This window comes from Xiphophorus maculatus, chromosome 19 (genome assembly GCF_002775205.1).
Source record: "Xiphophorus maculatus strain JP 163 A chromosome 19, X_maculatus-5.0-male, whole genome shotgun sequence".
In the NCBI taxonomy this organism is placed as follows: Eukaryota; Metazoa; Chordata; class Actinopteri; order Cyprinodontiformes; family Poeciliidae; genus Xiphophorus; species Xiphophorus maculatus.
The window spans coordinates 8830860-8854117 of record NC_036461.1 but is presented as its reverse complement, the minus strand read 5'-3'; the positions used below and the strand labels follow the sequence as shown (position 1 = coordinate 8854117).

The following is a 23258-nucleotide window of genomic DNA, read 5'->3' as shown; positions in this document are numbered from 1 at the left end:
TGCCTCAGGGTAACATTGGTCTAGAACACCAAGATTGTCTACAATGATTATGAGAAATGAAATACAAATCAAACAAAAACTATATTCATAAAAGAACTATTTTTTGGACAAAAATATGTCAAAAATCATGCCCCCCAAAAAATAAAATAAAGGAGCAATGTGAGGTACAGCTATGTGGTTTGTTGCCTGAGGGCAACGCCATGCCATAGAGGGTTAAAAATGTACAAAATTTTTTTGTAAAATTCGTTTTTCTTTATCTTTAATTATTTTCTTTGCAAATATAAGTCAACAGATCTTAATTAAATGTTCAGCTTGGATTTAATTCAAATGTAAATCATGAACTTCTTGTCGTTTTGATGTTTCTGAACTAAATAAACTTTATTTATTGGTCAGAATCCAGAGCTGTGCAGACCATTACCCACTTCAACTGATTTCTACAGAAACAGAGACGCTCTGCCTTCATCGAGAGCAGAGCGTCCCTCGATGAAGAGACGCTTTTCTCTCCTCATCGAGAAGAGAGAAAAGTTGTTTTGGCTAAAACACAAACAAATACCTGAAGACTGATTTACTGACCTACATTGCTATGGAGAATTAGCTTTCTCTGATATGCATTTTTATGTTTCTCTTGTTAATAGTCGCAGAAATTCAAGTGTATATGACAGGAATTTTTACCTTTTGATATTACTGTCTTTAAATAAAGGTACTATCAAGAAATGCATATTCGTGCATAGGTTAGTAAACCTATGCACAAAACAATAGTTTCTGTTTTTGTTCCCACATGTAGCATTGTTTAATGTGCTGTCGTTGCTTAAACAAATTTTGAATTGAACTGAATTGAACCCCATTCTGTGTCCACGTTGGAAATGAATCACGCATGCGCAAAGCGGCTTCTCGTCAGATTTTCTTACCGCAGGACGGATAGCTATGTCTATCTGTCGGTGTAGGATGTAGTGATAAGAAATCAACTGAGTAAGCAAGAGTGCACATGCGCATTACCACAAGGTAGGACGGATGAATGGGTAGCACAGATAGAAGACCTGTTGTCACTCGACGCGTAGCCGTAGAGGGAATCAAATTACATTACAAAAGAAAATATTAACGCACAGTGATTTGGGCAAGTAATTTTAATCTGATTACTGGATTTGAAATAGTAACGCGTTAGATTACTCGTTGCTGAAAAAAGTAGTCCGACGTCATCACTGATTGCCACAAGATGGCAGTATTCAACTTGAAGTTTGATGAGGTAAAATACCAGAAAAAACGGAGGGAAAAAAGGAACGAAACATTTCATTTCTTCAGGAAATATAAAATTGTATTTTCAGATAGCTTATATGCTTATATAACAACATATACAAAAGTAAATATTTACCTATATAAAAACAAACATAACTGGCTGTAATAATATGAAAACAGTAAATAAAGTACAATGTAAACACTGTCTGAGTGTGTGTATATATATATAGATATTTATATGTGCATACATGACGCCTGCGCCAAAACAATAAAAAACAGGTTTGGTTGTTCTACAAATAGAAAAGAAGCATAAGGACCAGAAAACATGTGCTATTAACTGGTAAATACTATTTTTTTCTCATATATTTGTAATTTAATCAATATGTAATGGTTGCATACATGTAGTTATGCATCACAGTAGTTATCTTATCTATTAAAAGTTTCTTTTAATTTTGTAGATTTTCCTCAATCTAGTTTTAGAGATCAAAGAAAATCCATGTAAGATTTCTCACATAAACATCAAAACAGTTGATTTCGGTAGTTCCGTATTAAAATTGTGTTGAAAATACATTTGTGCAGACTCCTGCCATATATAACGTTAGACATCAGAGCAAATTATTAAAATACTGAGTTGAAATGAAGCAATTTTTTGCATAATGGAAATTTTCCATTTTCTTCATTTTAAATGTTATAAAATGTAAAGCTATCGTAAAACAGCCAACTAGCTGCGTAACAGGTAACTTTCCTCAAGACCTGCATTGCATTTTCTTTGTTATATGTCACAAAGACCTGGCTGATGCAGAAGTGATTTCTTAAAAATTAAAAGGGAAATGAGGAGACCGATCTGCTGAATCCGTCCCACTGGATCTGCTCTTTGTGGGCCATCGCTCTGCGTATCAGAAGCAGCGCCTGAGCAGAAGTGCTGTTAGTTTGCTGCTTCTCCTCGAATGTAAACGACAGGAAAGTCCCCGTTTGTTCACTTGGCCTCCAGCTGCTGCAGCAGGGGGTTCGCCTCGCTCTCTGGGGTTTTGATGCTGTCCGTCCTGACGATGCATGTGGGGCGGTGCCGGTTAAGCATGAGGATGAGCTGCTGGCGCTCCAGTCTCAGCTCCTCAATCTGGGCTTTAAGGTCAGAGTTTAACATCTCTAATCGTTCTGACTCCTGGGAGACCAAAGAGAAGAATGTTACTTTACATTTAGAAAAAAAATAATGGTTAAACTGTAGAATAGTGCTGTAAACAAGTCTCACCTTTTGTAGATAGTCTGTTCTCTCCTTCTTTTTGTTTCGACATCGAGCTGCAGCCACTTTGTTTTTCTCTCGCCTTCGTTTCCTCCTCTCTTCCTCTTCATCTCTCTATGGAACAACACAGGAAAAGAACACAAGACCGTAATTCAACTGATTTATCAAACCAGCAATTCTACAATAGTGCAGAAAGTTAATGTCATCATTTACAACTCCTACTTCTGTTTGCTGATTGGCACAGTTGAAATTCAACCGTAGAAATAGGGGAGAAATTTCAGATGGTGTACTGAAGGAAGATGAAAATCAAACGAAATTGCATAGTAAGGCAGTGTCCAGGGTCGCAAATCAACATTAAAATTAAATATGTCTCTATAATATAAAGTTGTGCAAAAGGTCTAGCTCATTGCACACTCAATAATTTTGGATTTACAATTTTTAGCTTAAACCAGTAAGACTTGAAATTAACAGTTAAAAATCTCTGGATAATAAAAACGTTGCATAGATTCAATATTGTGCTATTTTCTGTGCTGTATAATTAACACCAAGCGTTTTTTGCAAACTATTTATTTTATTGGCCATGTTCTGATACATCCACCAGATGCCACTAAAGAGTAAGACATAATGTAAAGATACAGATCGCATGAACAGAGCCTGCCCCGGATGGACTGGTGATCTGTCCAACATGTAACCCACCACTCGCCAAATGACCGCTGCAGAAAGGCATCCATCCATCCTACCATCATTTTTGTAGGAATTTATGTGATTGACCAACACAAAGTAGTGCAAAAATACTTCAGATTTCATATTCCAACAGAAGATCTCCAAAAACGCAATCATAAACATGCAGACTGAGTAAGAGCACACCACATTCACACTTCAGAATGTCCCAGTCAAAGTTCATATTGGCAAGACTTGAACATGTACATTTCCCTTCAATCTGACTGAGCTTGAGCTGTTTTGTAAGGGAAAAAATGAGAAAAACGTCCTTCTCTAAATGAGTGAAGCTTGTTGAGGCACATCCCAAAAGACGTGCACCTGTAATTGCAGCAAAAGGTGGATCTACAAAGTACTGACACAAAAAAGGGCATTTTTTGTTTGTGGAATATCTTAAGCTACTATGCTCTGGGCAACCACACAAAGTCTATACAATTCACAGAGGTCTGTGGTTGTAAACGGACCAAAAAATAGAGAGTACTGAATACTTTAGCAGCACACTCTACAGAAAATAGAAGCCAAGTTCCACTTTAAATTCATTTGTGCTGTTTTGCCCTGGAGTTTTATCAAATCAAATAGCCTCAAAGTTTAGCTGGTGTGCAACTCAAGTTACACTTTTTGTCTCTCGGTTACATAAACACATCAGGATTTGTGGTTTCTATTGTAAGAAACATGGACAAGTGCCTTATGTCACTTTTTAAAGTAACTGCACGAAATTTTTTATGTTGCATCTTCTTATTCTGTGCTACTTTCAGTGGTTGAAATTAGTACAAACACATCAGAAAATCTGAAAAGGCAAAAGTCGCTGAGATTGTCCAGTACCTCAGTTTTGATGACTACAGGCCTCTTTCCCAGAGTGTCCAGGAAAAGCAGGGGTGACAACATTGTTCCGATGTCGTGGAGATCGCCAAACCTCAGCTTGTCCGTCAGCGTGGTGGCGGAGATCCCAGCCAGCGGGCCCAGGCTGGGCAGTGCGCCCGCTGTCACAGAGGGATCTGGGATTTGTCCCGGCATTGCGTCAGGCTCGGCCTTGACCACAGCTACGGGAGGCAAAGGAGGAAAATGGGAGAAATGACCAGATGCAAGCAAAAACAAAAAAAAACCAAAATGCTGTTATTTTTACAGCTGCATGAGAGCAGACAACCAAGATATTTTTTAACAATAAAAGTGGACACTCACAAGGCATTAAATCATATTTTAATCAGCAATACATTTGGATAAGAACTGTATTATGTTTAATGTCTTTAAACACCATTAAAGATTCCATTGAATTATACTTTCTTCATAAGATTGTATTCTTCCACAAATAACTCATGTTTATTATTGGTGAATAGAAAATTTAAGCTGCTCAACAGTTTTACGATGCATTTTATATTTCCAATAAACAACCCCAATGCAGATAAGTGTGTCCAACCACACTGTTATAAAATACCAGTCATTATCCTACAAAATGATTTCAGATCTTTTTATGCTTGTCTGAAAGTCTGGTATGCACCTCTATATCAGAGATAGCTCATAAATGTAAAAGAAAACAAGGTCATGGGTACTTACTCGGCTTTATACAATCACTGATCATGGTTTTGGTTTTAATACTTCCAAAACCCTAAATGAACCCTCTTGATTTTACCATAATAAAAACTGGCATTGTTTTTTTTTTCAGGAGGGAGTTCAAATGTGGCCTCATGTAGCCAGAAGACATGCAGTGAAAAGCCAGTGTTGGAGGAATGAATTTTCCTCATTTTGTGCCTTTAAATATGTATTTCCTCTGCTCTTTTTTGGCATATAACAAACAATATGAATTGTTTAGGCAACACATATTAAGTACACAAGATACAAATTTACAATAGGCTTCCTTCACTCCAAATCGGATTTTTGTCCTTTTCAAATAACAAACTGTATCCAAGTAGAAAATGTAAAATTCTTGAAAATGAAGCTAAAATGTGTTTAATTTGAACAGTATGTCTAACAGCTTTGAGAAAGTTGCATTCTAGGCTGCTTGACTCACCTCTCAGTGATGAATAACTAGTCTGTTAGAGAAGCAGGATGCAGAGGCTGCTGTTCAGTTATTATTATTTCCCTGATTTTCTTTTTGGGGGGGGGGGATTAATGTACAACCATTCACAAGATCTTGGCAAAAAGTTGCCTTATTTAGTCCCAAGAGATGAAAAGAAGAATGAATAACGGTGCATAACCAGACTCGAACAAATTCCTCCTTATTCCAACGAGAGCTGAAGGCAAGCCAAGAAATACCAGTTAACTGTGGTTTCCTCTTTATGAGACTTAATGTAAGCAGAGAGGAATGTGGCTGCCTGAGACGAGCATAATGTGGTTAAAATAAACTAAAATAATTTGCTGTGTTAAAAAAGAAGAAGGTGACAATCTAATTGGTGTTTGAGTTGTGCACTGAAAACAGGTTTTCTTGTTATTGGTGGCAAAAAATGTGGCAGTGAAAAGTTAAATAGGTGTTTAAATGTTCAAGAACATGAAACCGAGCTGCTTGAGCAGTGTGAGCAAAACGCACAGGAAATTAGCACAACCTCAGCGGATTTCCAAGATACATGTCAATGTCAAAATAACAAAAAAACAGGTTGAAGTCAATTTACACAGAGATTTAATCCCACACTGCAGGATAAACTGGCAACATCAGGCAACCTGTGATGTCCTGACACACCTGACAGTCTGTAAGGACAGAGATGAAGAAGGTCACCATCCACCCATTATCTTCTGTTTAATTCAGAAGCTTAGGAATGAAGACGGTCTCTTCTGTCTTAATTGGCTAGCTCAGAAATCTAAGTATGCAGTCAGATCTTCAACAGTCCTGCTAATCTTGAAATTAATTGACTCAGATGTGTTGAAGCAACAGACACATTAAAAAGTCGCAGAACATCGGCCCTCCAGGACAGGAGTTACAATCCATGTGATAAGACTAAAACAATTAAATGTATAACTGTCAAGTGGAAAGAAAACAATGCAGGATTTTCAAATAGTTTTACAAATAAAAATCTGACAAACGTGATCTGTATTTGTATTGCGTCCTTGAGTTTCCTTCCAGAATCAAGGTAATATTCAGTCCGTGTTAGTATTTCACATGTAGATCAAAAAATATAAATAACTACATTACTTAATACATTTTTTTAACAGGTCAATGCTACATTGTTTACACTGGAATTTATGTGACATCAAATTAAAGGGGTCTGAATTCATAGCACTTTACAAATTTGAATACCTATCCAATTCAAAGTTTGACACAAACTTTTCCTGGTATGTCCCAATGAAACACACAGAACCTTGTGGCTGTAATGTGAAAAAGTTAAAGATGCATAATTTGTTTCTGCAAAGCACAATGCCTGGTTTATCTGAAGGTCTGTGAAGACAGATAAACTTGTGCATCATAGATGGAAATATATAACTTTCAGTTCAGCACTTCCCTTAAGAACAGACCAAAAGAGAAAGTAGAACTGTGCTGGACATTTTTGCTTAAAACCACACTCCTCCCAAAATATGCAAAAGGTCAAAGGTAGAGCCTTTTAATAAAAGTTACCATCGGTTTGAGGTGAAGCCACACACAGATCTTTTCGAATGGTTTACTGTGTTGGATGCAGGCAGCGTTGTTTTAGCTTTTAGCGTCCTTCATTAAGACTATTCCTTAAAAATCAAAGGCAGTTATTAATATTTCAGTGCTCCTCGTTGCTCCAAGCCATTCTTTTTTCCTGGGAAAGCCCCATCTTATTTCATGCTTTGCCTTAAACATGTGTAGTCACCTCTTGGAAGATCACATTGCATGCATACCCCGCTGCGGAATTGGTCAACTTGAAAGCGGAAGTCCCTTTTTTCAGCTCTGGTGTTCTTATGTAACTTTGTCTTTCTATCAAACACTTAAATTACCTGCTGAAACGTTTATAGTGCAGGATGGCAACAGATCAAATGTATTTTAAGCATCACTGCGTGCCATTAATGAGAACATTCTGTTCTGGGTTGCTGCACGCTGTGATTCAAGTAAAAACAGCATGCAAAGCGAAAAAGAAAAAAGAGAGACAAAGATCTGCAAGAAGTCGGGTCTACTTTGAACACCGCAATTCGGGGAAAGCATAAAAGCCGCTGAATAACCAAGAACATCAGAGCTGCTGGCTGTCTGTGCAACCAATCCGCGGCGCGCCAACCAGCAGCGGCTCAGCGTGCGCAGGGAAACATTCAGTTCTCCTCTTTCTTTTCTTTTTTTATTTATACGAAGTTTTCTTTTACCGACCTGACTTTGATCCCAGGTGCAACAAATGTCCTCTCTTCTGGTCGGCCGAGGGTCGGGAGTAGATTTTAAAAAGTGGAAATCGTTGCATCAGCCCGACTTTAAACGTGATCCCAATCTGGGAGGATTTGGGAATGCGGAAATCAAGCGATGCCAGGCAAACGTAAGCAGGGATGTTGAAAAAAAGTAGACATAGTGCAGAGGGGGGGTTCGGAGGAGGGGGCCTGGAAGAGGGGAAGTAACAACCGCTCCTACCAAGAAGAAACTGAGGCTGCACTACTGTTTTTACGGCGAAACCATTGCAGCTCAGGCTACACTGTCTCGAAGACGTGTTCACTCCCTGGTTTTGAAGATTTCGTCACTGTTGCAACCAGAAACTTGAGTATTTTAAGAAGATTTTATGTTACAAAACGTGTTTGCTAGTTCAACCAGTTGGATTAGAGCTCAAGTTTTGAACACCTTGTGGCGCTGCAGTAGACAATGTGGCTTTCTGCTCAGGATGGCACACCACATGGGGGAGCAATAAGGCAAAACAACAAAAATAAGAATCTGTTTTTGCTCATGTAAAAGGGGTTCTATTGTTTACAAGTGTAAAAGGAAGCCATTTTGAAGAAAAGTACCATGGACCCCCATCATTTCCAAGATTCAGCAATTTATGTCTCTTTTTGTAGAATGTAACTCCAAGTTATTTGTGGACAACTTGCCTTTTCGCAGTGTTTTTAAATAAAATATTTTTTAAAAAGCAGCTTGGGAATATACCAAAGCACAATGGTTGGACTGCTGGTTGGAGTTCACAAAGCACCCAATCCAGGAGTGCCATTTATTTTCCTCAGCATTGATTTTCTGTACCTCCAAGAGCAGAAGACTGTAGACGTTTCTGTGGTATTGCTGGACTTACATTTAAGTCAGGAGATGAGCTAAGTTGGTACAGGCATACCCTCCAGATTTGTAGCTGTACCTTTAACTAAAATATAAAGATAAAAAGTAAAAAAAAAAAAAAAAAAACTTAAAACAAATTATCATACCCAATTGACATGCAATTTTGCATTATCTGTTCAGAAAGGAGCAGGTAAAAGACACAAGAGCTTATGATTTCCTGCCCCTATCATACTCAACTTATAAACATTTAAATCTCCAAACACCACATAAACTTAAATTATTTCCACATTACATGACACTTAAATCTCACATTCCCATCCTGAAATGTACAATTATTTATACATTTTGACTCAAATGGGGTTGAATATATATTCAGGCCACTCTTTTATTAACTTGTTTCTCCTTCCTTAGAAATCATTTTTCTATAAAATCCAAATAAATGCAATTAGTTATGCTTGCAAGGCGATAAAATGTTAAACAGACATAAAGACCTTTCTAAGGTACTATGAGTCTTACTTGCACTTTTATATTTATGTTTGCAGTTGTTTTGTAGAATTTAAACCCAATTCTTTCTGAAAAACAAAGATCAAAATTGTTGATAAAAAAAATTCTCAACATCAGCAAACACCATTGGGAACATAGATTTATTATTATTAGTCAGCAGCATAGATAAGCAATCAATGCTCTCTTTTTTTTAAATGTTGACAAATAAGTCAAAATCTGAAAGGTAAAAAAATAAATAAAAGTTACATCTCAATAGATATAATATATATATATTAATATATAGTGTATAGCACTGGATGTTTTCATGGAAAACTTTCAACATTTCAACGATGAGGTCAAAGCACAGCTGATGACATTGAGGTATGGATGAATATGTAAATGCATACAGCGATCAATACACTTTTGGCACAAAAAACACCATACAGATACATCAAATTGCACAGTACACTTTAGATCTATTAACAGATCATGAATACCTATAAATAAGCTTTGAAAATTATTTGGATTTTCTCTGCATGCGTTTTTAAAACCAAATCGACAGTCCCTCTTGTTGAATTAACAGCCATGCTTTTAGCTACATCACTCTGTTGGCTAAGTATCAGGACAAAGTTTATATGCATACTCAGTCAAACACAAGACAATTCATTTAGGTATTCCTTGAACAGTTACAGCATATCTGGGCATATGTTGTTGATTTCATTTTAAAGTCAGGTACCTGCAAATACAAAAAAAATAAAAAACAAAAAACAGAGATCAGGCAGATCTCGTCCCTCTCTCTGTGGATTATAAGGCGAGAAGCGTTGGCGAGTTCAGAATATCAACGGATTCAGCCTTGCTCAGACCACCTTTAAGGCCGTCCAGTTCCTCCTCCGCCAGAGAGTCCAGCTCGGGACACGCAAACGTGAACACAGACAGGTAGCTGCTGCAGGTGGGGGTGGAGGTCACCACCGGAGTGCTGAGAGGCTCCAGGTCACAGGAGACAGACTTATACAAGGTCTCCCAGTCCGAGACGCCGAGGGAGCTGCTCAGATCTATGTCTGGCACTGATCGAGCCGTCTCCATGGGGATTCTGTCCTCCAGACTGGGTAGGATATTGTCTAGTAGCCCCTCCTTAATGTCCAGGGAGGGCTCCAGATCGGAGATGTTGATTTCAGCGTTGGCGCACAGCAAGATATTGGAGTTCCCAGAGATGGCTGTGGACGGATCACTGGGGATGTCCATGTCCTGGAGTGAAGGAGCTTCCTGGATGCCTTCATCCTGAAGCCTGTCCTCATCTGGATTGGGAGGCAGCTCTGGGGAACTCACCGAAGCCTGTAAAATGGACTCCAGCTCCTCTGGGATCTGGCATACTGATTTATGTGTGGCGAGGATAAACTCGAGGCGCTCTTTCTCTTTGAGCAGGTTGGCTATTTCCGTCTCCAGGGCTGCTTTTTCCTCCTCCAGCTTGTCGGTCTCCTTCAGAAAGATCGACATCCAAAATCATCCACGTGGACAAACGCGCAGCAGTAAGTGCAAATGACAGCTGAGTAAATGCCTCACTGTTTACTTACAGCTTGCAGCGTATCTGTGAGCTCCCGCCGTCTGTTGCGACACTTTGCTGCAGCCATTTTATTCCTCTCCCGTCTTATCCGCTTCTTCTCCTCCTCCTCTGGAGACAACTGGAGAAGGAAAAAAGTGATTCAGTTACTGCCTGCATCTCCTCATCCACTTCATCCATTCTCACTTAAAGCCGTGAAAAAACAGCTAAGAAAAATGGGCAAAAGCATGTTTCGCTGCAATGCGTCTAAAAATAGATCATTGTTGCAGACTTGCTGTGACCTGAATTTAAATTGACATCCTAAGGAAGGCACACAGCCGTCGAGGAGTGCGCACACAACATCACTGATGAGCACAAGGAACTCATCATCATGTATAATTCACATATCTGCCTCTTTTTCTCTGTTGGACTGTAGATTGGCTTAATCTGAGCTACTCTCACCTGCTCTGTTTTCCCCTTTCTGGCAGCATTTTTTCCCTTGCTCCCGCCTGCTTTGGGTGTTGCCTGGTGAGAGCTTTGCGGTTCATTGGCTTGCTTGCTGCCCAGAGACGGGGAGACAGATGTAATAATCGTAGGCTGGACCATCCACTGGAAATCTGGGGTGGAGGATATTGCTGTAACTGTTGGAACAAATGGATTGTCCTGAGCACTTATATCCTGGCTGACCTCCTGAAAAACATGAAATTGACAAAAGATTACTGATGTTTCTTTCCTTTCTTTTTTTTTTTTAAAGGATCTCATTGCCACCATTAAAACCTACAATATGATCAGAAGACACAGGGTGCCCTGGATGTTGTATTGTTTTGACATATCCCTCACCAGAAATAGCCTTCTCCGGATCAATATTTGACTTTATCATTGTTCCTGACGTCAACACTGACGCAGAGCTGCTGAGGAGTCTCCTGAATGGATTTATTTATTTTTTCTCAATGAACCGCTGCATCGACACGCTCACAATTGGTCCTTGGACGTCGGAACCACAACAACAACGCGCCATATACAGCCGAATCATCTTCGGCACATGGATCTGTTTCAATCAATGCGTCAAAATATAATGCTGAAATTTTTAGCGCATCCAAATTAATTAAAAATCCCATCAATCACCTCCCCTCCCCAACCACCATCTCGAAGATTAAAAAAAATGTAAGCATCAGGGCGCCGCGGGTTTGTTTTTTTTATTATGTGAATCTCATTAAAATCGGTTTTATATGCTTGTAAAAGCGCCTCCTCCTCCCCCTGCCGCTATAAAACAGTGATATACATGATCAACAAAGCCATTCATACCTTGGCTCCGCTCTCCGAGGAAGACGCTGGAGAGATCGCCTCTTCTGGCGTCTTCTGGCAGAGCGTCCCGACAGGAGACTCTGTCCGCAAGGTTGGAGAGACTGCATCCATATCAGGCGTCTGGTTGTTTTTATACATCAGAGTGAATAAACAAAAAATAAAACACAACACGAGCCCTGCTCAATGACAAATATATATATATATATATATATATATATATATATATATATATAGAACTTCCGCTGGGCAGAGAGCGTGTCTTTTCTCCAGGTATATACCTGGTAACTGGATGACTTGAATGCAAGCCCCTCCTATTAAGCCCTGCTAGAATTTTATGAATGAACCAGGACTGTACCATCGAGGGGAGGGGGTGGCGGACTCAAACACACCGGCCTACATACTCAGAAAAAAGGAGCATCACTGTGACATTTAGCAGACGGCAAAGGCAAAATGCGAATTCATCGCGAAAATAATGATAATATCGGCCATATGCAGTTAGAGACGTAATTCCACCAATAATTCCCACGCAATGAAGGGTGCGTGCATTCATCTAATTATATGTTTTGCAGTGACCGAGTGGATCAGATGCAGCCAGATGATGTATTTTTGCACGATTTTCCAAAAATATATTTACTTCTTAGCGGCAGAAATCATGCACGTCATCGCTATATTACACGGTTCTGTGTCGCCTCTTTCGTCTTAACAAAATAGTACATATTTTTAAGAAATGTTTTGTTTTTTTTTAAATGCAATGTCTTCCAACTGTTTACATCGCAGATAAAAAGAAAACAATAGATGAGATCGGTGATAAGGACAGACCGACTCTACCAATCCCAGACATCGTTTTACCCGACCGCAAATCACAGCAAAGCGTCGTGCCCACTTTGTCCAAATTACTGATACAGTCTAGCAGGGACCTGGTACTTTTTGTGTGGATGCTGTGAAGTCATGTGACATGACCCGGAACTGAGGAGGATGATTTAGAAGTGGAGGATCTTTTGGAGCAGCAACATCCTTTCCTCCCATCGGAACATCTGCATCTCTAAGATTTTCGTGGCCGGATGCCTCAGCCACGAAAATCTCAAGGACATTTTCTACTAGGACATTGAAAACGATTGGAGCTTTTTTTATATATTTTTCTCCCCATCACAAGTGTTGCACCATGGTAGTGATTTGCACAACTACTGAGAACACAGTTTGTCACAGTACAACTACTAACTTCACCGTAGGTCTTGGGAAGTTGAGTGATAAGCCAACACAAAGTATATCTTAAAAGTGTGGCATGCATTTGTGTTCACCCCCTTTCCTCTGATACCCCTCCCTAAAATCAGTCAGTTAATTAGTAAACAAACGCCATCTGTGTGTAGTTGAACCTCAGTATAACAGCAGCTGTTCAGTAAAGATCTCCTCAGCTTGTTTTTCATTAACTTGAACTTCCCCACCACAAGGGAAGTTCAAGTTAAAGAAAAATATCCAAAGTTTTGAACACTATACAATCCAAGGTGAAAGACTTGCTTAAATCGGTTAGCAAAGCACAGGCAACATTTCTATCTCTAGATGTGCAAAGCTGGTGGAGACAAACCTTTAAATCTTCGTCTTCCTCCTTTTTTTGACTTCTGGAAATAATGCATTAGTGGCTGAATACATATGCATGCCACACAGTTCAGATTTTTATTTGGAAAAAAAGAAAAAAAAATCAAAACCATGCATCACTTTCCTTCCACTTGACAATTGGTCCCCACTTTGCATTGGTCTATCACATACATTTTTAAAAACTGCAAGGATTAGAATGTTTTTGCTGTTCATTATAATTGTTTTGTTTTTTTTGTTTGCTCATCCATATGAAAAACATATTGGACAAAATGTTCTTTGCTATTACTAAATTTTTTCCAACATGGAGAGATGAGTCACTACAGTGCAACAGTAGTGTTTGTTTATGATGCATTACATTTAAATTTACTGTCATATCTACTTTTTGCCATATAGTTATCAAACAGACTTAGATATAGAACTTATTACTTTATCATATACCATGTTTGAACTCTATTAAAGCCTTTATATTTGCAGTAAGCTACATGTTTAAAGCACACCTTTTTTTATTTATTTCCATACAGCTCCCATGCCCTATACATTCTTCTTAGCTTCTGCAGGTTGGGTTTCTGAAAATCCTACAGGAACAAAAACACATGAGCACAATCAGAATTCAGTGCTGTATAACTGATTAAGCCACAGATTGTTTTTATAAAGATTTATTGGTGCTTTCTGGTACCTTCTGGTCCTTGTCCAGATGAAGGATGTCTACTAGCGGAACAATGGAGGGACGGCCATGGGCACACTGGAAGGGCAGCTGGCATGAAGACAAGGATGCGACCAGGCTGCGGCACTCGTCCCGGCTTAGAGTGTCATTAAACTTGATGGCACCTTTTCAGCAGATTCAGGCATTAGGATAAAAATACTTCAGACTCATCATTAGAAAGTAAAAATAGTGATAATTTCTTCTTCTTTTTTTTATTACCATGACACGCCAGTGAGGCAAGTACTTTCAAAACAGTGAGGGGCAGAGTTCCTCCGACTCTGCCTGTTAGACGGAGTAACTTAAAAAGGACAGCAGAAGAAAAAACTGTATATTCATTAAGGGTATTAATAAAAAAAAAACAATGCTGTACAAGAGGTATCCAAAAACAATGCCATTTTACCTCAGTCTGCTCTCGAAGATACTCCTGAGTTGAGAAAAACACAGAGGTTGACAAACAGAACATTAAAACTCGTATTTATTGATCTTATTATAAACTACCTTGAATCTCTTTTACCTCAACAACTGGCTTGATGACAGACGGTCTGCCCCGCCTGAGCTCATTACTCTCTTTTTCCATGAAGCACAGCGGTACCTTTCCCACAAACACCTGCAGAGCTCCTGTCTTTGAGAAAGTAACTTCAAGGCCCAAATTCCTCCACTGTGGCTGAGAAGACCTTCGAGAAAACCAACAAAGGAGGTGAATATTTTAGCAGTGTGCTCCCATCAGTAAAAGCACCAGTTGCTATATTATTCTTCCATTTAGAATAAACAAAGGAGTGAATACAAAAGCACATAGTGAAACACATTTAACATTTTTTATTACTAAAATGTTTTGAAATGTACACAGGTTTAAAACATGTTGAATTATGTGGCTATAATATCATAAAATATTCAATGGTTGGTTTAGAAAGCCACAAAAATGAAAAGAGCACCTAAGCAGCCTGAGCTCTTCTTCCGTCACGCTGATCCCCAAAGGTGGTAAAATGATTGATGAACAAAGACGTTTCTTCCCACTGGCATCTGGGTCATCTTCATATGAATCTACAGCAAAATATTTAGTTATTACACTACTTTCCAGATCCTGACATCAGGTGGACAAGCAAGATTTAACACTGTCCACGTTTTGTTTCCCTTTTTTTTACCTGCAACTAAATTTTCAAGTCGAACTCTCTCATGTGCTGCATGTTGATCCATCAACACCAGAAGGTTTCCTGTGATTTTAAAAGAGAAAAAAAATTTACACTATTTTGAAACTGTCACAAAACCAAGAGATGGTACAAAGTTTAAAATCGATACCTTCATTTTCAGTCTGTTCTGCTGAACCTCCTTCTCTTGCATTAATGAGGCAGGCAAGAAACTTTTTATCCACTTGATTAACAACCTACAGGGTAAATAAGAATTATTTTAATTTCATAAAATGCAATTAAAACATGAATGTTGCAGAAGAATAAGTTCACCTTCATTGAGTGAATCATATTCTTAGAAAAGCGGTATGGAAAGAGGATGTTATGGATCTTCACAGCTAGTCCATCAGCTTGTCCGCTGGATATATCCACACCAACCTGATAGTCAAAACACAGGTTCAAAAACAGATATAGAACTCTATTAAAAGTTTTATTATGGCATCCTTGGTGTGGCAGGAAGCAGCTAAACATTTTAACATCACCACAAAAGTCTTAGACTTCAAGCTTTGCTTACTGTAGGTGGGCGGACAAACACTGGATTTTTCCATTTAGAGTACAATGCAGAAAGAGAGTTGGCGCTCTGATCAGCATCGTCTGTAAGGACAGGAAACACAAACTGTAACATCATGAGCCACATTCCTGCTCTCACAACCACAAATCGGAGCACATGCTAATAGGATTTTATTAATAGACCAACACATAGCAGATAATGCATGATTTTAAAAATAATTTCTGAATAAAAAACTGAAAAGTGTTGCAAAAAAAATGCTTTCATCCCTCAGTCAGTAATTTGTAGATGTGCTTTTTAACAAAATCACAGCTGCAAGTCTTTTGAGGCATCTAGCTAAAAATAGCTCAAGCTCAGTCAGATTGTATGAAGAGTGTCTGTTAACATTAATTTCAGCTCTTGTCATTGATTCTGGATTCTGAGAAGTCTGGACTTTGACACGGCCATTCTAATACATGATTACACCTTGAGCTTAACCAGCCCACTGAAACATTTTTCTGCTGAAAGGTGAACTTCCACCTCAAACTCTGGCAGTTTTTTTCTGGATTTTTCTATATTTAGCTCCATTAATTTTCTTGGGAATTCTGACAAGCTTTCATACTGCTGAAGACATGCCCCCCCGCCCCCCCTTTTTTAAAAATGATTATAGCTTGGGATATTGTTTCATAACATAACTCTGCGTTAAGATTAAGGGGTTGCACTGGATTTTACTTAGGGGTATCAGAGTAATCTGGGGCTAAATACAAATACCCACTACTCTTCCATTTTTATTGGTAAAACTCTGCAAACCTTGAAACCTTTTCCTGCTGCTTCACAATTCTGCACTATTTTGAGTTGGTCTATCAGATAAATCCAGATAAAGTACACCAGGGTTGTAATGTGACAAAATGTGAAAAAGTGACCAGATGTGAAGACACCTCCCCCTCGAACAGTGATTAATCTGTCTGTGATGTACCTCTACAGTCAGTCCCTGAGCTAATCACTCTTCCTTGCCCGGATTTAGGCAGGAAAGGCAACACTAAATCCAGCTGAAATGGGTAGCACATGCATTCCACACCTACAATTTAAGCAACAGGGAAACAGAAGGCAACACAAAATAACTTTTTACAATAAATTACTGAAGAATTCTTACTTTCTCCTTTATGCATGTACACCATTTGCTAAAATATAATAAAGAAGTAACTCACCCATCTCAGAGATGACACTAACAGCCATGTTGGAGACATCAGATGTACACGGTGCTTGTGTTTCCTCTAAATCCGGTTCCTTGTATCTGCTGAGCCCAGTCATTTTGTTGATATAAACAGTTTTTCCAACAGATGCATCGTAATGATGGAGCCAGCCATTACACCTCGAGTCATCCTCATCACCAGCCAGTTGTTTACAACTGCTGTCCGATAATGGGTGAATGGGAACTTTATGGTTCTGTGGATTCTGATTGCTGATTCTGTATTGCGTACCATCTGTAGGAAAAGTGAGACTGTTTTTGTCTTCTGAAATATTCCTATGAGTGTGCTGCAAGGGTTCTTCATCTTCTGTCATATGCTGTTTTAAATGACAAAGTTTAGCTGCCAAAGATATTTTACTTTTTCTGTGATTAGCTGTGAGTGTTGCTGGATTTAGGGAGATGGTCTGTTCTATCCCTTCTTCTCCAGAGTCTGAAACTTGATCTCGATTATTGCCTTCAAAAGCAGACAAACTATGAGGATTTTTAGCAAAGCTTGATGTCTGGAATAAATGAGTGTCATTCTGTGGCTGATGATGCTGAAATTTCATATCAATAGACTTGCTGTATGTTTGTCTAAACTTATCAAGCGATCCAGGTTGCTTGAATGTTGCCAACTTCTCAACAGGAATAACTCTGGAAATCTTTGAGGGGATGAAAGGAGCATGGTCTCCGTTTGATTCAAGTGTCATTTTGCGTTTTGATGCAGTAAATTTCTCCTTACAATTCAGCCCCAAATCTTGAACTTGAAACAAAGGCCTGTCTCTGTGAGAGACATCTTTAATCGAGAGACTTTGGTGAACATATGGGTCAGACAATCTAATCTTTCTGCCAGGATGCTGCAATATTTGTTTATTAAAGTTCAAATCAAGCTGAGACATTGGAATTTGGCTGATGGGTAAATGTGAATCACTAGTAATCTGCTGGGTTTCTTCTTCTGCACAGTCTTGTCTCTTTTGGTTGTCTAAATTGTCCCGGGCTTCAGTGAATGCTTGCTCGCCTTTGTTTATATCAGTTGATGCAAGCTCCAGATCCCGTTGTGGTGTCTCTTTACATTCACTGAAAGCTATCTCCATCTGTTCATATCGTTGAGCTTCATCAGCTCTGCTCTCAATCAGGTCTGACTCTAGGCAAACACTGTCATCTGCTCTCCTACGATGAACAAAATTAGATGCCAGTTTCGTTCCAACGCCGCAGTCCAGTGTGGAAGTGCCAACATCTCCTTGGCCAGCTGTCTCAGTTTCCACTTTTTGATCTGTTCTTTCAATACTAAAACCCATAGGGGACACACATTCCAAGTCCTCTTGAGAAAACAAAGAGACCAAGTTCTCCCTCCTCAGAAAAGCTTTCACTGCTTCTTCTACGCAAAGCAAAACCCCATCCCAGTCTTTGAACTCCACCAGAGTTTTTGCTGGCTCAAGACAAATATCATACTCAGAATAAGAACATTTTATATTGATGATGTAGACTCCACATTGATCCTGGTTTCGCTTAAGCTTTGGACTCCGGGTCACAGATATCCCGTCTGGGCTGTCATGCTTCTGGTTTGAGCTGCTCAGCCTGCGGAGGAGACAGTTTAGCAGCTTGTGGATCCGTGTTTTCAGCAGAAGCCTGTCGTTCACGTACAGATACTGCAGGCTGTTGTTGTAGTGTCCCTCTTTGCCTAGGTAACCAGTCACCTCAAACTTCTTGTGTGTGTGGCTGATCTCTCCCAGTTTCTCTGCCCGAGTCAGGTTGTGTATCTGAACAAAGCGGTGGTAGGTGTCTCTGGCTTTGGGAAGCTGCACCATCATGGCCCCTGTGTAGTCATTCTTCAGGGTGAAGGAGACAGAAGGATGCATCAGGGACACAGCCTCCACTCTTTGTCTGATCCTCTCAACCTCCAGGACTGCATCCACTCTCTTCCTCCGGACTGGCATGTTGTGGAAGAAATTACAGATGATAACAGTCGTCCCTGCGGAAGGACGAACCTCCTCTGCTTCGAAGACGTCCATGCCTTGTCCATCCTTGAACAGTTTAACATGTGTTTTCACTGACAGTCTGGTCCGGGAGGAGATTTCCACAAGCGTAGCTAAAGAAACAATGCTCGCCAGCGCTTCTCCTCTGAAGCCATAACATTTCAGGTTCTCTAGGTCTTCAATACAGCTGCATTTACTTGTGTGGTATCTGGTTCCCACTCGCTCCATGTCCTCAACAGTCATCCCAGATCCATTGTCGATCACCTGGACTTTAAACGCCTCCATGTCTATCCTGACCCCCACACAGGTGGCTCCAGCATCGATGCTATTTAAAATGAGCTCCTCCACGCACTGCTGGAGGGACGGGATGGCCACACCGGAGCGAATCTTCCCCTGAATCTCCTCTGGCAAACACCTTATCATTATGCTCCTTCGTTTTACTTTTCTTTATATTTCTGGCTCTTTACTTCATAAATACGAAACGAGAAGCAGTCAGGGTTTTCAAAGTTAACCGTTGCAACCAAGCAAACTCGTTCTAAATATTTCAATAAAACACATTTAAAAAAATCAAAGTTTGAGCGACATAATAAAGGAAACACACTGAAATAAAATTTAAACAACACTGAAAATACCTTGTCTGTCGAATACAGTCAACGTAGAACAAAAAAGACGTTACTTGTAACAGTTTTCAGCTAACAGCTGAAACAAATACCGCCACCTTTTGGGTCGTTGTAAAATGGCTTCAGTTTAGCGTCCATGCGTCAACCAATCACAAAGGTTTTGCCTCGCCGCCATGTTGTGTGTGGCATTTTGTTCAGCAAAAACTGTAATTTGTGGAACTCCAAGCGTGTTAGGTTCGGTTGAGTTGTGTGAGTGCACTGTTTTAATACAGCGAGAATATAGCAGCCAAAGGTTATTCTTTTGAACATTTGACAATAAACTAATGAATTAAAATCAATCAAAAATAAACATGCAAAATATTTGTTTAATTACCAATTGTTGAGGATGCTTCTCAATTAGCTCTAATTATAGTTCAGTTTATTTTTTAATACTAATCACAATAATGTGTACTTTTGTGCACTTCCCTAGCTTGTACACACTTTTTTTTGATGCAAAAAAAAGGCAATGCCATTCCAACTACAATGTTTTCTTCCACTGTGACACTTGCAGCAAATAACCACAAATTTTAATTTAGAAGGCAAAAACAACAGGGTAATATAAATCAGAGTTTCTCTCTACCTCAAACATATTTCTATCACCAACCAGTTCTGTTAAAAATCCCCTCTAACAAGGCGTCTTCTTTGAACAATGCAGTTCTAAACTATGAGAAAAGTGTTCAAGGCATTTTGAAATAATTATATGCCCTGATCAAGTTTAGGATTTCATGCAATACATTTTTACTTTAGTGCTTTAAATACAACCAGTTAAAAATAGCTAATAGAATAAATATTAATATTACATTGAATAGCTGATTTCATTTGATTATACTGAAAGAGGAGTACTCTAGACTCTCAGTAGTTTTCTTGTTCTTGAACACTGCCTCGTCGATGCGGGACTTGGGGCTCCCTGTACATTTCAACCACTCTTGCATTTTTTCCACCTTGCTGCGTGGACCTTGTAGCTGCCCCTTCACGGTTCCTGCTTCTGTGTTTTGGACCCATCCAACTATGCCAAGCTTTGTCCCTTCAGCCTGGACAGTAATTAAAGAGAATATGGTATAAGATGAAAGAAATAGATGAGCAAAGCAATGCAACAGCTGTCAAGGAGTTGGAATATTACAGAAAGTACGGTGTTGTACCACATTAAGGGGACTTTACACTGCAACCAGATATTTTTTCCTCAATGATATCAAATTAAATGGGTCATCCAAGCTGTCCAAACATGTTGAGTTCATGTTAATTATCCAGTTTGAATTGCTGTTGTTTTTCCCTTAAGGCCAAATGTAAAAACTATTTTGATCTGATCATGTATGAGACTCTGGATGACGAAACGCTAACCTATTTTGAAGAACTCAGAGTTCCATATTTTCAGAAAAAAATGCTTAGCTCCCAGATTGCAGATTTACTTGTTGGTCCTTGAGTATCGAAAAATAGAATGTGAGGCATGTTCTGACTTGAGGAGGCAGATCCCAGTATTCAACAATAACTAGATGCGTTCTACTTTTAAGACCTGGTTTAAAAAGGTATAATAGGCTGCAAGGAAGGATGGAGTGAGCAACTTTATTCTTGATAGTGTCATATAACTGTCACTAACACCATCAGTTTAGCAATTATGTGATAAGACTTGATCACTGTTGTAAGTGTTTGCTAATCTGAAAACTGTGCATTTGTATTTTGCCCTTAGTCTGAAACTACAGTTCCAAGTCTATTCAGGCTATGTCAGCTTATCAGACCAGGTATGGGACCAAACCAGTCAACCTTCAAAACGCTTTGAGGAAGACTCGTCCATTGGGCAGATTTGGCCTGCCCAATGACAGGGTATCTTGGCCCTTGATGTTCCCCCATTATTCAGGCTTGTTGAGACTTTCTGATCTGTCAAAACTTTGCACTAAAGCCTGAATAGCAAAGGAGGTATTTTTGTGCCATTTGAATCCTGTAATGAGTACAAATTTGGTGTGTATTTTTGGTTTGGGTAAGTCAGATTAATTTAGAGTGGTCTTTGGGATTTTTTATTTTCATTAGTTAGACTAATCCCCCTTTACTGGCAAAATATTTGATTGGTTTCTATATTATCCTAATGGTGCGTTCACACCAGACGTGTCAAGCCCGTCAAAAACGCATCCCACTATTCAAGTTCGACGGTGTGCACTTTGAATGCAGACGCTTGACATTTTACTCTACACCTAGAGTTCGCACCTTTGGTTTACATTCAAAGCCTATGTGGAGGCGCGTCGAGGACGCGTTAGACGCTCAAAACACTAAAAACGGTTCAAATCACGCCGCGTTAGACGCTACATAACGGCCCTCCACGCGCCTTACACCAGAAGCTCCTAACGCTCAAAAAGCGTTTGGTGTGAACGCACCATATTTTTCAAAGGTTTCTGCAGAGGTGCTGCAACAAAGATTTGTGTGTGCGTGCGTGCGTGCGTGTGCCTGTGTGTGTTTTATATCTAACTAATCGGAAGTCAAAAACTGTGGCATTAATCAAAACCCATTTAAGGAATACAAGCAGAAGACTAAACAAGCTAACTGTCATCGTGGTTTAAGGTTTTGGTCTTTGTCAAAACCAAATCAAACGAGCCCCCATCAATATTAAACTCACTTGTGTGTATTTTCGAAACCATACTCCTTGCACCTTGCCAAAAATTTCATAATCCACCGAAATTAAGCCTTCACCGGACATAACGGACCTATGAAGAAGAAATGAGTCTTTATGAATGACAGAAATACATCAACACGGTGGGCAATTTAAAACCACACCACGCTAGGCTAACATGATTACCTTACGCTTCCACAGCTTGTTTCTATTTTTGCCAGGTTTATCTGTCCAGGATGAATATGGGACTTGGTCCAACAATTTAGTTAAATAAAATAAACGTTGATAAACTCGCAAACCATGAAACAACCACAGTGTATGGAACAATCTCGATTTTAAAACATACGGGACTCCATTTCGGGAAGTGACGTTTTTTAAGGACCAATCAGAGACACGCTTGGTTTCTAGGCAACAAATGTAAACGTTGAAGGACGTTGCTTTTTATGCTAAGAGACATCTCCTATTTATACCACGTACTTGTATAGACATATATCTTACGGACTTTTTTTTTTACTGGTAAGTAAATAAATTATTCTTCTCAATTTCGCATTAATACGAAAATAACGTCCGTCCGAAGACGAACAGTCCCAACACATCTTTTTAAATTGTCTTGTTTATCCATATTGTTCATGCCTTTCTATTTTTAATCTATAAACTCTGAAGTATTTTCTTTCAGTTCTCTTTTGAAAGTTATATTTCAGTTTGCTTTATTAATAATTCATTATGTATTTATTAATAAACATTGTACCTTACTTTGAAACTTTAGATTTTATCATACTGTCTTTAAACTGGTAATTACATGTATAATGATGCAAAGTTAAAATTTCTCATAACAGCTAATTTAGGATCTTATGAAGAACAAGAAGTGGACTTAAAGTGGAGCTGAGCAATAGTGTTGCAAAAGTCTTGCAAAAGTGTTTAACTGTCACTTTTTGTCCCTGTACACCTAAAACATCAGTCTTACTGGTATTTCATATGATGGGCCAACACAAAGCAGAATATACACTGCAAACACACAAAATCTTACCAAGTATTTTTGGGTCAGTTCTAGTGCAAATATCTTAGTACACTGAAATAAGACAACACTAACTTATGAGATACTTTTCAGCAAGAAATATAAGCATGTTTTGAATCAACAATTCTTCAATATAGATAAAAAGTACTACTGGCTATTTGTTTCACTCATAGCAAGACA

At 39.1% G+C, this 23258-nt stretch overlaps 4 protein-coding genes across 8 annotated transcripts; all 4 read right to left on the bottom strand.

The window, feature by feature from the left end:
- Positions 1-1201: 1201 nt before the first annotated feature.
- Positions 1202-7618, bottom strand: jdp2 (Jun dimerization protein 2). Its single transcript, XM_005797692.2, has 4 exons — positions 7437-7618; positions 4013-4230; positions 2483-2587; positions 1202-2395 (listed from the first exon to the last, which is right to left on the bottom strand). Exons 1-4 carry the CDS (start codon positions 7522-7524, stop codon positions 2210-2212), a joined length of 597 nt encoding a protein of 198 aa, XP_005797749.1. The 5' UTR covers positions 7525-7618; the 3' UTR covers positions 1202-2209.
- Positions 7619-8937: 1319 nt separating this feature from the next.
- LOC102223022 (proto-oncogene c-Fos-like) lies at positions 8938-13807 on the bottom strand. Of its 3 annotated transcripts, XM_023352179.1 has the most exons (5): positions 13728-13807; positions 11638-11757; positions 10795-11022; positions 10367-10474; positions 8938-10271 (listed from the first exon to the last, which is right to left on the bottom strand). In XM_023352179.1, the coding sequence occupies exons 2-5, from the start codon at positions 11746-11748 to the stop codon at positions 9600-9602; spliced, it is 1119 nt and encodes a 372-aa protein (XP_023207947.1). In that variant the 5' UTR covers positions 11749-11757; positions 13728-13807; the 3' UTR covers positions 8938-9599. The 3 variants fall into 3 exon arrangements, with proteins under 3 accessions (XP_023207947.1, XP_014331691.1, XP_023207948.1); XM_014476205.2 differs by lacking the exon at positions 13728-13807 and having other exon boundaries at positions 11638-11847; XM_023352180.1 differs by lacking the exon at positions 13728-13807 and having other exon boundaries at positions 11114-11729.
- On the bottom strand, positions 13288-19751 carry mlh3 (mutL homolog 3). Of its 3 annotated transcripts, XM_023352176.1 has the most exons (12): positions 16813-19751; positions 16581-16682; positions 15632-15711; positions 15391-15495; positions 15230-15314; positions 15076-15144; positions 14866-14974; positions 14448-14607; positions 14334-14357; positions 14153-14231; positions 13907-14058; positions 13288-13805 (listed from the first exon to the last, which is right to left on the bottom strand). In XM_023352176.1, the coding sequence occupies exons 1-12, from the start codon at positions 19229-19231 to the stop codon at positions 13734-13736; spliced, it is 3456 nt and encodes a 1151-aa protein (XP_023207944.1). In that variant the 5' UTR covers positions 19232-19751; the 3' UTR covers positions 13288-13733. The 3 variants fall into 3 exon arrangements, 2 of the variants coding, with proteins under 2 accessions (XP_023207944.1, XP_023207945.1); XM_023352177.1 differs by lacking the exon at positions 16581-16682; XR_002754429.1 differs by lacking the exon at positions 13288-13805 and having other exon boundaries at positions 13966-14058; positions 14153-14257.
- Positions 19752-19829: 78 nt separating this feature from the next.
- acyp1 (acylphosphatase 1) lies at positions 19830-22419 on the bottom strand. The gene is made up of 3 exons (XM_005797693.3): positions 22250-22419; positions 22070-22157; positions 19830-20498 (listed from the first exon to the last, which is right to left on the bottom strand). The coding sequence occupies exons 2-3, from the start codon at positions 22148-22150 to the stop codon at positions 20283-20285; spliced, it is 297 nt and encodes a 98-aa protein (XP_005797750.1). The 5' UTR covers positions 22151-22157; positions 22250-22419; the 3' UTR covers positions 19830-20282.
- Between the last annotated feature and the right edge of the window lie 839 nt (positions 22420-23258).

What these genes read in the sequence shown, in the direction of transcription:
- jdp2 (XM_005797692.2), bottom strand. Translation starts at nt 7,524, where the DNA reads ATGCAACGATTTCCACTTTTTAAAATCTACTCCCGACCCTCGGCCGAC. An exon ending in GCACCTGGGATCAAAGTCAG is followed by an intron (nt 4,231 to 7,436) that starts GTCGGTAAAAGA and finishes TGCCTCCCGTAG; the next exon opens with CTGTGGTCAAGGCCGAGCCT. An exon ending in CTGTAGTCATCAAAACTGAG is followed by an intron (nt 2,588 to 4,012) that starts GTACTGGACAAT and finishes GTTGTTCCATAG; the next exon opens with AGAGATGAAGAGGAAGAGAG.
- LOC102223022 (XM_014476205.2), bottom strand. Translation starts at nt 11,775, where the DNA reads ATGTATAAAAACAACCAGACGCCTGATATGGATGCAGTCTCTCCAACC. An exon ending in CCTCGGAGAGCGGAGCCAAG is followed by an intron (nt 11,023 to 11,637) that starts GTATGAATGGCT and finishes CATGTTTTTCAG; the next exon opens with GAGGTCAGCCAGGATATAAG. An exon ending in GAAAGGGGAAAACAGAGCAG is followed by an intron (nt 10,475 to 10,794) that starts GTGAGAGTAGCT and finishes TTCCTTCTCCAG; the next exon opens with TTGTCTCCAGAGGAGGAGGA.
- mlh3 (XM_023352176.1), bottom strand. Translation starts at nt 19,231, where the DNA reads ATGATAAGGTGTTTGCCAGAGGAGATTCAGGGGAAGATTCGCTCCGGT. An exon ending in ATATGATTCACTCAATGAAG is followed by an intron (nt 15,315 to 15,390) that starts GTGAACTTATTC and finishes TTTACCCTGTAG; the next exon opens with GTTGTTAATCAAGTGGATAA. An exon ending in TCATCAAGCCAGTTGTTGAG is followed by an intron (nt 14,358 to 14,447) that starts GTAAAAGAGATT and finishes TTCTCAACTCAG; the next exon opens with GAGTATCTTCGAGAGCAGAC.
- acyp1 (XM_005797693.3), bottom strand. Translation starts at nt 22,150, where the DNA reads ATGTCCGGTGAAGGCTTAATTTCGGTGGATTATGAAATTTTTGGCAAG. An exon ending in GGTTTCGAAAATACACACAA is followed by an intron (nt 20,499 to 22,069) that starts GTGAGTTTAATA and finishes ATTACTGTCCAG; the next exon opens with GCTGAAGGGACAAAGCTTGG.